Source organism: Hemitrygon akajei, chromosome 6 (genome assembly GCF_048418815.1).
Source record: "Hemitrygon akajei chromosome 6, sHemAka1.3, whole genome shotgun sequence".
Classification (NCBI taxonomy): domain Eukaryota; kingdom Metazoa; phylum Chordata; class Chondrichthyes; order Myliobatiformes; family Dasyatidae; genus Hemitrygon; species Hemitrygon akajei.
In genome coordinates, this window is record NC_133129.1 from 150,419,012 (window position 1) to 150,434,935 (window position 15,924).

The 15,924-nt window shown below is 38.6% G+C and overlaps 1 protein-coding gene across 5 annotated transcripts in view; it reads right to left on the bottom strand.

The window, feature by feature from the left end:
* Positions 1-15,924, bottom strand: part of dennd2b (DENN domain containing 2B) — a 438,424-nt gene that overhangs the window by 154,365 nt on the left and 268,135 nt on the right. For all 5 annotated transcript variants that reach the window (XM_073049545.1, XM_073049543.1, XM_073049547.1 and 2 more), the window contains one exon: positions 2,550-2,704. In XM_073049545.1, the coding sequence (XP_072905646.1) occupies positions 2,550-2,704 (155 nt within the window). The remainder of the gene's footprint in view (positions 1-2,549; positions 2,705-15,924) is intronic.

The window sequence follows — 15,924 nt, forward strand, 5'->3', positions numbered from 1 at the left end:
TGTGGTGGGCACACATGACAAAGCTGAGGAGTCGAACTAGTACACTATCTCAGTTGTACGTACAAAGTTGAAATTGATAACCATCTAAACAAGAATTGAACTAGGAGATTTAAACTATTTTGAATAAATTATACTTCAAATTACAGAAATGGGTTTTCTATGCCCATCCATGGAGATGAATAAATACTCGCCTTTCGAGCTGAGACCCTTCTTCAGGACTGAAAAGGAACGGAGAAGATGCCAGGAAAAAGAGCTGGGGGTGGGGGGGGATGAGGCGAGCTGGAAGATGATAGGTGGGTGGAGAAGGAATTTGATAGGAGAGGTAAGTGGACCATAGAGGAAAGGGAAGGAGGAGGAGACCCAAGAAGAAGAGATAAGCAGGTAAGAAGATGCAAAAGGCTAGAGAGGGAAATAGAAGAAGACAGGAGGGGGAGGGATTTTTTTTTACTGGATGGTGAAATTGATATTTATGTCATCAGGTTGGAGGCTAACCAAACAGAAAATAAAGTGTTGCTCCTCCACCCTGAGGGTGGCACAAGAGGAAGCCATGGACTGACCTTTTGCAAACAGGAATGGGAATTGGAATTAAAATGATTGGCCACCAGGAAGTTTGGCAGATGGAGTGAAGGTGCTCGATGAAGTAGACTCCCAATTTACGACGGATCTCACCAATGTCGAGGAAGCTGCATCTAGAGCTCCAGACACAGAAGACAACCCCAGCAGATTCACAAGTGGAGTGTTAGCTCACCAGTAGGACTGTTTGGAGCCCTGAATAGAGGTGAGGGAGGAGGTGTATAGGCAGGTGTAGCACTTCGCCCACTTTCAGGGTAAGTGCCAGGAGGGATGAATGGACAAGGGAATCCCCTTTGTTGCCATTCTCTCCTTTTACTGTTTACTTGACTGCAAATGCCATCAAGTGAGAGGACTACGAGAAAAAAATTCCTCCAGTTTTCATAGCACAAATGAGAAACTTGGATAAAAATAAAGTAGCACTAGAAAATGGGAGAAGTACAAGGAATTAGCCGCATGGAGAAAGAGTGAGGGTGGAATGAAAATAGAATATTAATTCATCCCATTATATTCAGTACATCATGTATATTCCAGTTCCCCATAAACCATTCTGTCTATAGTAAGGGTAATTTAGAGTAGCTGGTTAACAAAACAATCAGCACATCTTTGTGATGTAGCTTGAAACCAGGGTCATCGGAGGAAATCCATCCAGTCAGGTATAGAATCCAAGCATCACACCAACAGCACAAACACGTAGTTTTCATCTTGAAGGAATTTTGAATCAACAGTCATAGAGTCAAGCCACATGGAAATGGGCCAATTGGCCTATAGCCTACAACACTGAGGTGATTCATGTGCTTGCACAAATGCCTCTCAAATGTTGTCAGCAACTTTGCTTCCATCGCTCGGTCCAGCTGTGTGCTCCAGGTATTTGCCATTGTCTGGGTGAGAAAGGTCCTGTTCAATTTCCCTCTAAATCTCTTAACCTTTACCCTAAATCCACATATTCTAGTTTTATTTACCATTGATCAGGGGAAAAGGGTTTTGGCATTTTACCCTATCCACACCCTATTCCAGGCAACATCCTGGTGAATCTCCTTTCCGCTGCTATTATATATTTCCTATAGAGCAGAGACCAGAACTGCACACACTACTTCAGTTGAGGTACAACAAAGATTTGATAGAGTTGGAATATAACCTCTCAGCTCTTGCAGTCAGTACCCTGACTAATGAAGGCCAGTATGCCATATATCCTCTTATCCACCTTATCTGCCTGCACTGTCATCTTCAAAGGTCATTAGTTCTGCAGAGCAAGGTTCTTCAGTATGTCAGTACCCTCAGGACTGACCATTCCTGGTATGTCCTGTTCTCATTAGTACTCCCAAAAAGCATCACTTCACAATTATCAGGATTAAACTCCATCTGCCACTTCATTGCCCATTTCACCATCACATCAATGTCACAGCTACTCGCCACACTGTTAACAACTCCACCAATAATGACGCTGACCATGTGTGATTTTTAATTGTAAACAAAACACATCAAAAATTCTTAGGTTTTATTTTAACCGGTTTTGGGATTCATATTTATAGTACTGTAGGGTCATTCAACACAGTAACTGTTTTTTTAACCCATAACGTCCATGAGAAAATGTTTTGTACATCTACATCCCACAAGCTTTAGTCAGGTTCTCAGAGTCGTCCAAGATGAAAATTCACTCAAATTCTTATGTGAATATTCAATTGGAGGTTAAAAGCCACATCACATCATTGACTAAAGTAAATATGCTTTTGTATCTAAATATTATTTTGATATTCATATGCACAACACAAACTGAATACTTAAATGCTTTGTTAGGAGCCTCTTTCAATGTTGATTCTCCCGTTGCAACCACAATGATGACAATATAAAAGCTGTAAACATACATACAAGTACATTCCATAAATACTGTGACTAGAATATAATACAGGACTTCTTGTGAATGACCAGTGCTTTAAGATGCAAATTTATGTCCTCACAATGATCTCTGGAGCTCTTACCTATGATGTCTTCATACGCATTCTCTTCTGCTAAAGTGCTTTTTGAACTAAATCTGCTGTGTACCTCCAGAGGCGAAGTGGATGTACCATTTTCAGTAGGAGAAGGAGAATGCGATGATTGAAGACTGACAGCATCTTCAAATTCAAAGGATTTCCTTGTAAAACACATAGAAAAGAGTCTGTTGTCAATAAACCAGCAATTAAGTCTTTTATTTCTAAAGTTGCAGTTAAGGGCTTGCTTTACTAAAAGTAAAAAAGGTTGATGATGTTACATCAGTGATGCACCATCAATAACTCACTCTGAGACGTAAGAAGCGAGGTATCGGCTTTTATTGACTGGAAGAATGAACAACACTACATCCTGGAGAATGAGGCCGGGCTCAGGCCTCAATCGCCTTTATACAGGGGTCTGTGGGAGGAGCCACAGGAGCAGTCAGCAGGGGTCTGTGGGAGGAGCCACAGGAGCAGTCCAGACAGGTATATGTAGTTCACCACAATCAGTTACTGCTGTTGGGTCTATCGGCTCACTTTTATCATTTGCCAGGTACAGAATTTGAAAATTAGTAGCTTCTCTCTAGAAATCATCAGTTTCACTAATTAGTCTGGGAAACTGATACTCGTTAATCTGCTGCATTACTTCTGCTAAACCAACTTTTTCCTTCCTATGTTCAATACCATCCAGGACAAGGTAGCCCATTGATGAGCACCCTCTCCACCAATCAGAACATCCATTCCTTCACTGCTGTAAACAAACCACAACAACATGACAAAACATGTCAGGACCTCGTCACCTCAAACTTCAAAGTCGCACACCAGCTTAACTTGGAGATAATATGTCATTGCTTGATTATTGTTGGGTCCTAATGCTGAAACCTCCTCTTTATGTTAAGTGGGGAAGTGTCTTCAGCAGAAGGACTGCAGCCTGATTGTCAAAGCATTTTCAGAAGTACTGCAGCTCACCATCACCTTCATCCAACACAGCTGACTCAAAATGCTCCCTGAAATAGCCAAGCAGGCCAGTCAGTTCGAGATAGCTCTCTGCTACTTTCTCAAGTGGAATTAGGGATGGGCAATAAATGCTAGCCTTACCACTGACACCAAGATCCTGAAAAATGAATTTAAAAATATATTGCAGCAGTTCTCTATGGACAGTTAAATGTTGAGCTTCTCAGTAAGGCATTCAGTATTTTAATAACAACCATTTATATTACAGTCATAAAATTGCATATTCATCGACTGACCACAAGCACTGGCATTACGAAATTGCATGAGAAACCACTGAAGTACTCGCAGGAGTGATTCAGCTTACAAGTTGGCCACTGAACAATCAACCAAAGTTCTCGGGAAGAGAATCTAGCATAACTGAGAAGTGCGTGCAAAACATCTCATTACTCACTGGCTGGTGCTAGACCACAAGGAGGAGACTCATTGCCTGTAGGAAGCAGATCCTTAAAACTACATTAAAAAAAAACATCATTACTTCCAGAATTGAATTAACCCTCCCTTTCTTCAGCATCTCCAGAACCCTCGTCATTGTTTATTAACCTACGGGACCCCGCCACTGCTCTCAATCTTCAATACAGCGCTCCCAGCAATGTGAGGCATAACACATCTTTCTCACATACCTTGCATCTCACAATCCCTCCCATGCTCCCCCAAACTTACTGCTCTATCTCAGTTCCACCTCTACTGCGCAGATAAGTTCACAGTTCTATAATGTTTCCAAACTCCAGGAACTTAGAATCAGGTTTAATATCACCGACATGCAGTATGTCATGAAATTTGTTGTTACGGTGCAAAAAATACTATAAGTTACAAAAGAAATATAGTGGATTCCAGTTAATTAGAACACATTGGGACCAGTACATTTTGGCCCTATTTAGTGGCTACCCCAATTAGCCAAAGTTTCATGAAAATAGTTAAACTGTATACAAAAAAAGACAAACTAGCTTTTAACATAGTAAATTTATGTATTTAAATGGAATACAGAATCAATTAGAACACTACCAATACCTCTATAGTACTAGCAAACTGTTATTCATTCCTTATCGTCATCGATGCAGGAATTCATCTGCCATGCTCTTTTGATTGACTGCAAATGAACAAAATCAGCGTAGACACCTAGTGCAGATAACAGACTGCCTTCACACGATACTTTCGATGATTGCATCCTCCACACCTTCATTTTCATTGCAATATTCAGGATGATTGCCAATACCTTCAAACTCTGTAATTCCTAATTTGTTGAAGTAGTGAAATCATTTCATTTTCACTCCCGGCCATTTCTGGCATCTAAGCTTGAATGTTTGAAACCTCAGTGAGCAAACCAGTTCTGAATTGTCTTACTGCTTATTCCTCGCCAACTACCAGTGACAAAAATCATTGATTTTTGAACACAAACATGTGCAACTGACACTACTTTAAAATTTGATCACTCTAAACATAGTGTAGTGACTAATAGCTATACAGTGCAAGCAACTGATGATAGTTAGAATCTGTTTGGCAATTGTCACCTGCCCTGATTAAGCGGTTATGGTGTCCCTAATAAACAAAGAGAAATGGCTGCCCTGATTAACCAACGGCCCAATTAAAGGCTGATTTATACTTGTGCATACAGGCTATGCCGTAGCCTACACCGTAACCCTGATTTTCACTTCTGCGTCGCTCTACGCCGTAGCGAGCATGCGTTGGTGTGTGCCGAAATGCTAGTTGACAGTGGGGTTTCTATGCCACTGTGTTGAGTTTCTTTGTGAGAGATATGGACAAGGACATGCATTTCAAACATTTTCACAAGCCAGCAGGTAGATTTGACAATTTGGTTCATCTATTTCGCATCGGTGTACACACAGCCTACAGACATGGCGAAGGAGAAGCAACCGGAAATGCGTAGAAGGAAATGCGATGCTACCAAGTGGACCAATCACAGATGCTGCGGTCTGCGTCGCCGCAACGCATAAATAACTTTTCTGGAGAACTGCACGTCACCCTACGGCATAAGGTACGCGGGACCTATGGTGTCGATGCGACACACAAGTATAAATCAGCCTTAACTCTGTGTGTATATAATGCAACAAGAGAGGAAAGATAGTTGAGGTAGTGTTTGTAGGTTAGTTCACTCTCTCAGTATACCCCAATCTACAATGTCCTCTGATATTGAATTCTCTCCCATTTCTCTTACATTTTAGAATTCCATCCCAGTTGGCAAATTAGAGGGTCGCTTTTTTGAGGAAAACAAACCCTCGCATTCTCTCCTTATCTTTGCTTCTAGACCTTTGAACAATCAAACTCCAAAACTCACCACTCTATTAAATCCCACGTGCTAATTTCCAAGCATCTTTACAATTCCATCACTGCTTAGCTCCTAAAGTATGCTTGCATGTTTCAATACTTCAATAAATTTACTAACAGCCAGCACAAATTGGTAATTTTTAATCACCCAGTAAACCCCATGCATTATAATACCAGGTATGCACATCCTCACTACTTTCATATCAAACCATTAGTTTTCATAAGCTTGGAAAATAAGATTTTATTTGTAACTAACTACTATAGTTACATCTTTCAAAATCAAAGTATAAAGTAAATTTATGATCAAAGTACATATATGTCAAATACATATAAGTACAAAAATCATTTTTGTTGCAGTACATTTTTCATCTTGCAACACTTTACACTAGGTAATATGTAAAAATGTGGCCAAGGATAACAAATTAGAAAACTCTGTCTGGTAATTACATTAAGATGCTTCTGCAGGGCTTACTGAGACCATAAACAGCTGTCAGATTTTCTGTTTTTATTTCAGATTTCAGCATCTGGAGTTTAAAATTTTCAGCATTTTTCCGATGTCATTTTAAAGTTTAAAGCACAAAATGTTTTTTTCTTATAGTTCTGCCTTAATAGCAATTAATCTTAGACCAATTATATCAGTGAATAAAATAACAAAAAGTCATTATTAATAATAATTGGCAAATAATATATCTCTTCCTTGAACTTCTGCCACTAAAACACTAGGTATTATATATTTTTTATGTAAGAATTCAAAATAAGTCAGAGGTTTTAAACTGACAGGTTCATTTCAAATTAAAGTCTAGAATAAAGTTTTTCTGTGTAAATATTTATCATCGTTGTCCGGAGTTAATTTGAAGAATTACATTTGCTGCTGTAAATCTCTTTGATTTTCGTTTCATTGATTTTAATGAGATAAACATTGGTAAGAGGGTAAATTCTGGTCAGCTAGATTAGTACACAGACTTGAAAGACAGGAATTTACCCCAATTACTTTAATTGAGATATTATAATCAGCACATTAAAAATATATTGTTAATTATATACTAACAGGTAGATTAACAGAGTATCCCATAAATGCAAATCACTTTACTCCTGTAAACAATACTTCCAAAATTAAATCGATACCAAGATATATCCCTACATCATTTTGTAAAAACACATGATGTAGAAACTAGATTTAAAGGACACACTAGATTTAAAGGACAGACTAGGGCTAAAACTAAAACCACAAATTTGTCACAGGATTACATTTTCTTCAAAAATTGTTAAATTTAATTTGCTCCCTGAGTGGCAAATAATATATTGATTTGTAATAAACTATGACCTGGGCCTCTGTACCTTCCTCTGCAATTGGATCTTTGATTCCCTAAGCAGAAGACCACAACCTATGTGGATCAGTAATAACACATCCTCCTCACTGACAATCAGCACTGGCACACCTCAAGGGTGTGTGCTTAGCCCACTGCTCTGCTCTCTAAATACCCATCCCTGTGTGGCTAAGCACAGCTCTAATGCCATCTATAAATTTGCTGATGATACAACCATTGTTGGCAGAATCGCAGATGGAGACGAAGAAGGCATACAGGAGCGAGATATACCAGCTAGTTGAGTGGTGTCATAGCAACAACCTTGCACTCAACGTCAATAAGACAAAAGAGCTGACTGTGGACTTCAGAAAGAGTAAGACAAGGTAACACGCACCAGTCCTCATAGAGGGATCAGAAGTTGGAAAGAGTGAGCAATTTCAAGTTCCTGGGTGTCAATATCTCTGAGGACTGAACCTAGACCCAACATATCGATGCAGCTACAAAGGAAGTAAAATAGTAGCTATATTTCATTAAGTTTAAGGAGATTTGGTATGTCACCTAAAATACTATCAAATTTCTACAAATGTACCATGGAGAGCATTCTAACTGGCTGCATCAATGTCGGGTATTCTTTATTAAGAATCACCAGTACCCAGGACATTCCCTCTTCTCATTGTTACAGTCAGGAAGGAGGTACAGAAGCCTAAAGACACACACTCAGTGATTCAGGAACAGCTTCTTCCCCTCTGCCATCAGGTTTCTAAAAGGACATCGAACCCATGAACACCAGCTCACTTTTTTTTAATATTATTTCCATTTTTGCACTATTTAAATTGAACTATTTAATATACATATATATACTTAGCATAACTCATTTATTTTTACTATATTTATCATGTATTGCATTGAACTACTGCTGCTGCTACATTAACAAATTTCACGACATAGGGCAATGATATTAAATTTGATTCTGATTCTGACTTGATCAATATTATTAATGAAGCAATTATATCACCACGAACAAGATCAGTTTGATTTGGTTGTTCCCCTTGGGAGGTTTGAAAAGCAATTGAGGGAAATACAATACATCCTAGATTCCTACTCCTCATAAACTTGAGTGTCGACTGTTGCTTGTGCTCACCCGTACATTCATTCCAGCTGAAGACGTGAAGATGAGTACAACTGGCAGATAGACACTATTTTATATTCTGTGCAGGTGATCAAAATGTATCACCCCAAGCTGCCTAATCAGAACTAGGTAAGCTGAAAATTCTGTACCTATAAACATGTCTAAAACAACAGATTTAAATGGAATTCATCATTTAATATAGTAGGACACTATTTACTGATAAATTGAATTGTCTGACCCTCCATCTTGGACTTTAGTCTCAGTCATTACTAACACTGCAGTTAAATAACACTTAGATGTAGATTTTGAGAGTGAGAAATCTATTTCAACTTGTATGTATAAGGATGATTCTAAACCTTACACAAAAATTCCTCACCTTTATATCGAAACTATTGAAATATACAATTATTCCTTCTAAACTAAAAGATTAGAAAGACTGATTTAATGTACATAATTCATTCCCAAATTTTCATCCATCAAGCTTGACCTAATGAACTTGCTGGAAGTAGTCACTGTGAGTCAGTAAAAAGCAATGTGCAGTTGGAAAGATAGAGATCATTGGCTGAAATCAGCCTGATATCAGTTACTGAAAGATTGCTGGAATCTATTTTCAAGTCAGTGATAACAGAACAATCGGTACATCAGAATTTAATTAGACAAGGTTAATGTGATTTTATGAAAGGAAATCATGCTTAAGTAACTCAAAGGACAAAAAAAAAATGAGAAAAGCATAATTAGGATTTTCAAAAGATGTCCCAGAACATTTAAAAGTTTCTTTCAGAAAATTTAGGCTTATGGAACGGGGGTGGTACATTTTAATGCACAGAGATTTGGTTAAAGAAAATAAGGCATAGATCGGGATTGAGTGAGTAGTTTTCAGTTTACAAATAATCTATGTTGAATTCACAGTTATTTATAATCCATACTAAACCCTCAGAGACTACTTTATTAGGTATACCTGAACACCTGCTCATTAATGCAAATATCTAATCAGCCAATCACATGGCAGTAACTCAATGCATTCTGCTCCTATGTCTTACAGCTTTATAGGTTATGTGGAGAAGGCAGAGGAATGGGGTTGAGAGACAATAAGTCAGCCATGATAGAATGGTGGAGCAGGTTCGATGGGCCGAGTGGCCTAATTCTGCTCATTATGTCTTATTGCTTTAAGTCTAACAAAAACATGCAAACATGGTCAAGAAGTTCGGATGTTGTTCAGACCAAACATCAGAATGGGGAAGAAATGTGATCTAAGTGACTTTGATTGTAGAATGATTGTTGGTGCCAGATGGGATGGTTTGAGTACCTTAGCAACTGCTGATCTTCTTTCACACACAACAGTCTCTAGTGCAGGGGATCCCAACTTGGCGTCCATGGTCCCCTCAGTTAATGGTAGGGGTCCATGGCATAAATAAAGCTGGAAACCCCTGCTCTAAAGTTTACAGAGAATGGTGTGAAAACAAAGAAACATCCAGTGAGCAGTAGATCAAGCTGACAGGAAAGTGACATTAATTAGAGTAACCATCTCTGATTGCACAACACTTTGAAGCTTGATGTGGATGGGTTCTCACAACAGAAGACCACTACTCCGAGTTCCAAGGTGTACCTAAAAAAGTGGCCACTGACTATAAATAAAAGAACCAATGTGTCAACGTTTGCTGATGATACCAGATCAGTTGGGAAAGAAAACTATCAGGAAGGTGCAGAGTTTGCAAAGAATATAGACATGCATCATGAGTGGGCAGGAGAACAAGGGCTGAAGCTGAAGAATAATATGGGAAAGTTTGCTGATGAAAGGGTAATACTATAAATACTGGTGTTCAAATGGATCATAGTGTCCTACAGGAAAATGCAGTTAAATAAAAATACAACTACAATAAATATCTGAGAAGGCAATTACTATATTAATCTTTATTGCTAGATGGTTAGAGTGCAAGAGCCTTGTTGTGTTATTTGTTGAAATAACACCTGGAGTTCTCTGTGCAGTTTTGCTATCTATACCTAGGGATATACATATCCTCAAAGGCAGTCTAAAGCAGATTTGCTAGGTTAAGGGCATTGACCTAGAAAAATAAACTTATTCAGTTGAGCCTATATTCATTCATGGATGGTGAACAGGCCCAAACAGAGGACAATGTCACTGTACAATCTACCCTAGTTGTATGATATGTGCCCAAGACTTTTGCACAGTACTGTATACTGGCTAAAGCAGGAAGGTGTTTTATACACTGTGTGAGTGGAATGCAGCAGGGAGCAGTAGTCTCGAGTTCTTCTGTGAGCACAGTCCCTGCTCTTCACCCAGTCGTCTGAAGGTTTGGATGACTACATCAATGGCCATGAGCAACAAACAGCATGCACAGTCAGGGGTGAAAATAACAATTTTCTTCCTCATACAATTGAAGCAATAACACCACCAGTTTAAGCCATTTACAGAGCCACATACTTGAGGAAATCTGCAGATGCTGGAAATTCAAGCAACACACAGAAAATGGTGGTGAAACACAGCAGGCCAGGCAGCATCTATAGGGAGAAGTACTGTCGACGTTTTGGGCTGAGACCCTTCTTCAGGACTAACTGAAAGAAATCTTTTCTTTCAAATCTCTTACTATCTTTTTTCTCATTAGTCCTGACGAAGGGTCTCTGCCCGAAACGTCAATAGTGTTTCTTCCTATAGATGCTGCCTGGCCTGCTGTGTTCCACAGCTTTTTGTGTGTGTGTGTGTGTGTTGCAGCCACATACTTGCCAGACCGCCATACTGGCTTAGGTTCAGCCCTGAGTATAAACAGAGGCAGACAGCTGGGAGATCTGCAGTCAATTGTACAATCAATGTGCACTTTGACAACAATTTTCATGAGAAATCACTACAATTATAGGCTAACTTTGTTTCTCTTTCTACAGCTGCTGCCTGGTCTTCTAAGTTATACTTGTTACTTCAGATTTCAATCTTCTGCAGGCCTTTATTTTTACATAATTGTTGAAATAATTAAAATATTAGATAACTGCAGGCTGTCCCACAATTACAAATGCCTGACTTGTGGACACCCCTTCACACAAAAAAAGTGCCCATAATATTCATCCATACACCTGCTTCTACAAGAGGCAGAACACATTTCCTCTCTTCCCACTTCGTGTGCTTTTGTGATGCCATTCACTCCAATACTATGGAGGCATGGTTATCATACCAAGTGAGTTTTACAGACAAAATCAAATTATAGATATCTCTAAAAATGATCTGTTTGTTACCCAGGCACAGCCTGTAGTCAGGAGCAACAGGGTTTGCAAAATAGATTTAAGCTTCAAGACTGCAATGCAGTTAATTAGATTGTCGCTCTTTTTTTTTGTATTCTTTCCAAATGACAGCTTGGAAAAATTTTTTAAATGACATCCAACTAAAATGTTAAAGTAAACTTTGCCGAATTGGAACACAGCACTTCCTCTCTCAGCAATTGTGATTCAGATGACTGGCAAAATGGACTACTGTTTGCTTTCCCATCAAGATATCATTTAAGTATGCCAGGGGACAGCAAAGTTAAATAGTGTTTCTGTCCTTTCTGCAAAAAAAAGTTTAATTCAAAAATATACAGTAGATTTGCATATCTCCGAGTATCTCCTTCTGACAGTTTAACAACTTCCAGGACCTGATGATAATCTTTGATCATAGTTACAAATGTATTGCTGTAATGTTATGCAATATTCTCCACTTTCAAAATGTTCAAAACAACATTCATGAGGACTCACACCATCCAGAAAAGTACAGCCAACTATAAGATTCCAAAACCTTGTAAAATCTTGACACCTTAAATATAGGCAGCTAAAATGGAACACCAGAAAAATAAAGTGAAACTTCATTTAAAGTACTAACATAGACCGCCTGCCCATAATATTGAAACAGCTAATCAAAGCAAGCTATTGGAAGAAAGTAAAGACAAGCTTCCTTGGACATTTTCAACTGTTTTAATGTCATTAAAACATTCCTGGTTATCATAAATTTATTCATGAAAATCCACAAAGATAGGGATCTTCAACTGCAAGTTTCACAGAGGATTATCTTAAGGTTTCCTTGTGCAATCTGTCAATTTTAACACCATTTTACAAAGTTCTCGAAGTTGCAAGGCCTCAAAACTGCAAACTCTGGTTCCAGGTCTTTAAAGTACACGCTATTATATACAAGCAAGACTCTTCCAGTACTACTGGCTGTTAATCCGTGGATCTAAAATGTTTGGGGAGAGTGCCTCAGGCTGGTCAGCAGAACCTGGAAAGATAGCGACATGCAGTTCTTGCAGAAGGCAGGTTTTTAGTGCAAGAAGACCACTTATTCAGTAAATGTTACAATATTCCTTAGTTTTCAAATATTCTTGGAAAATATTGCTTCAAGTGACTTTTTAAACATATATATGAGAAGACTATATGAAATGCATAATGGATAGTTTGGTACAAGGTAATTCTCTGTGGCCAGAGAATGTTGTACATCTGCAATTGCAAAAAAATCGCTTTGTACTCAAAGTCATATAACCTAGTGAAAATGCATGAAGCAAACATTAGTAAATTAAGGAGTAAGTGCCCGCATCTGGGGAAGCCCATGGCTACATCTTGTGATTGAAGGAAATGTAGACGTGATCTGTGTATTTGAGGTCTGGATGGTATTTTCATTGAGTGATCAGCACACTCTGATCGGTGTTAGACATCAGCAGTGGCACCCTGGAATGGTGCTGAGGTTAAAAAGCATAAAGAGAAACCATGGCCTTGACTTACAATAGGGCAAGTTAGTCCAGATGCTCAAATGAGGATGTGTGAAAGATTTCAGTAGAACACAGCTCTTGATGAGGACAGAGAATGTAATTTGGCTAGTGGCCTTTGAACTTGCATTGCTTCAGAAGAAGCAGGGTTAGTGAATCCTGATTGTTCTGTGAGTAAATTAGTGCTTCTATTTTCCATTCTGCAGCCAATGTTTAAGCATTGCACTTTGACTAACATCAGTTTTATGCTAGAAAAGTCAAAAACCTCACTGGGAAGTTAGCACTCACATTTCGCAATGGTTGCTGTACCCTGGAAATGGATGCAAGTTGCTCTGCTCCTAATTAAGCACCATTTTTTTCATAATTGCAAAGCAGTTTCTAGGTCATAAATTTGATGCACAGGTAAGTATAAAATTGTTGACAACCTGGTAAGCATTAACATAATGGCTCTGAGGGGAAAAACCCATTTTCACTTATTACTAACTATTTCAGGTTGACATTTTAATATAAATATATTATAGAAAATTGCTTCTTTGAGAGAATAAAAAGCAAGCTATTACTTTCAGGAAGATGATCCAGTTGGAGTCCAACCAGAATATCTTTGACAGCACGATTCTGATAAACGTGCTGACATACTTTTTTTTGCTGGAATAGACTACATCCTTTACTATCTTTAATGTTAACAACCATTGCTTTAATGCTGTTGTTACTTTTGCCTGTATAAGGAAAACTAACTGTTCTTAAATGCTTTTGACTTCTCTACATGAACAAATCTTCTACATGATTCACTGACATTCCATTCACCACCCTAATCATTTTCTCCTTCCTACACTAAAGCGCTGTGGCTGCTGTGTATTGCATCCACAAGTTACACTGCAGAAGCCCTATCAAAGCTATTTCATCAATCATTGCCATTTAGCTAGCGTACGTTGGCTGGAATGACAGTGGCAGCAAGTGCATTGAAAACCAAGACACCCTAATTTCATTCTACTGCATACATCGTCCAAACTTGGAAACATTCCTCTTCCTGCAATCCTGATCCTGTTGTTTAAGAAAATCAACAAAGTCCTTTTCCAATGAGACTCTGTTAGCTTCAGGACCACATAAGTGGCAGGGTTTCAGGAATGTGCTTATCACCATTTTCTCTAGGGCAATCGGGGAAAAGCCCCCAATGTCTGCAATGTCCATACCCCAATAATGAACAATTCAAAGGAAACCCAGAAAATGCTGTAAAGTTCCAGTGGGCAGCCATGGACAAATTTCATGAATGTGCTTTTTGTACACCTGTTTAGAATTTCTGTTAACAACAGAAATTCAGCTGGCTATTTGGTAATAATTGACAAAATAGTCTTGGTAGAGTTTTTGCAATTTATCTTATTACAGAAGGAAGTAACAAATTCAGTCAAAATCCAACAAAGATTTTTTTGTTACTGAAGTGATAAACAAGTGTAGGATGATGTATCAGCCCTGAGTTCCTGATTAGGCTGAAAGGCAGATCCTCCACACAAACCTAAAAGACCAGCAATGGCTACTGAGCAAGGCAGTGGGAAGGAATGCAGAGGCAGCAGGAATACTGACTTCAAACCCAGACAGCATCCAGAATGATGCAGGTAGACTTCACTAAGGCACACCCACGTCTAAGAAGACAATTCTTCCTTTGTAAAACAAAATTCAGAATCAGCAATGGGGAAATTCCACTGGGCTCTCTGAGGAAATATCAATGAGCCTGAACACCCCAAATCACCCATCAAGAGGCAGACAGACACTCTCAGGAATTCAGTGAAACAACACAAACAACATCAGTACCGAAGACATTCAATCAGGGTCATCCTATCTTAGCTGCTACAGTGATAGAGCTCACCAGCCTCTGAATCCATGGTACTTCGATCATGGTGCTAGTCACAACAATAGTTTCTAACAAATCTTAAAAAAAATCAACATGCTGAGAACATTTGGGCCAGCACTTGCCATCTGCCATAGCAACTAGTACAAGCAGGAAACGTAGGCATAACTTTCTTTTCCCTTGGTGTCGACTTGGTGCTCAAAGCCATCTCAATCCAATCAAAGCCTATGCGATGATTGAGCTTGTCAAGTTATCAAGTCAGTGGATCAAATCAAGCCCCACCCAGAAAACAAGTTTTAACAAGAGACGAGGTAAACTTGCGCAACAGTTAAACTTACCAAGGACTTTAAATGATTCTGAAAACCCATTACCATCATAAACATCTGAAACTATTAGAACTTAATAAATTAATTTAAAAATCTTAAAAGTTCCTCATATTTTCCCCCAAAAGTTGGGAGTGCAGGTCGTAGTAAATCTTAAAAAGAATTCCAAAGAATTAACGGTGCTTCAAAAAAATATATAAATAATCTTATATGATTATATCTAGGACTGCAATGTTTTCAACGAGAATTCTGATGCATACTTAGTCTAGGAAGTAATAGCATACATTTATATGAACTTTTAATATAACAAATCCTAGCCAGTCATGATCAGTTAGAACAGACACCAAGCCAAAGAGGAGGATAGATGGGTAAACAAAACATTGTAAGTGAATGTGTTTTTCAAAGTGGTAGTTTAGCCACAGTCTATAATGCTAACTAAATTACCAAAGAAATGAATAAACTCTTCTCGGGCTTCCAGCTGGGTATGGGTATCGATTTTAACCGACATTGGTTCAAATCAATACCTGTACATCAGCTAGAAGTCTGAGAATGGTTTAGTCATCACATATGGGTAAGCACGAGATCCTTTTTTATTACTAAAGAATTGCTTGCACATGCTGCTCTGCTTCCAAAATTTGGTTCCATTGACTTCTGTGGAAATTCCAGAGGAAAATAAAGATAGAAAGTCGTCGCCCACTAAATCCATGACAAGCATCAATCAACTATTTTAATGTTATCAACCAATACCA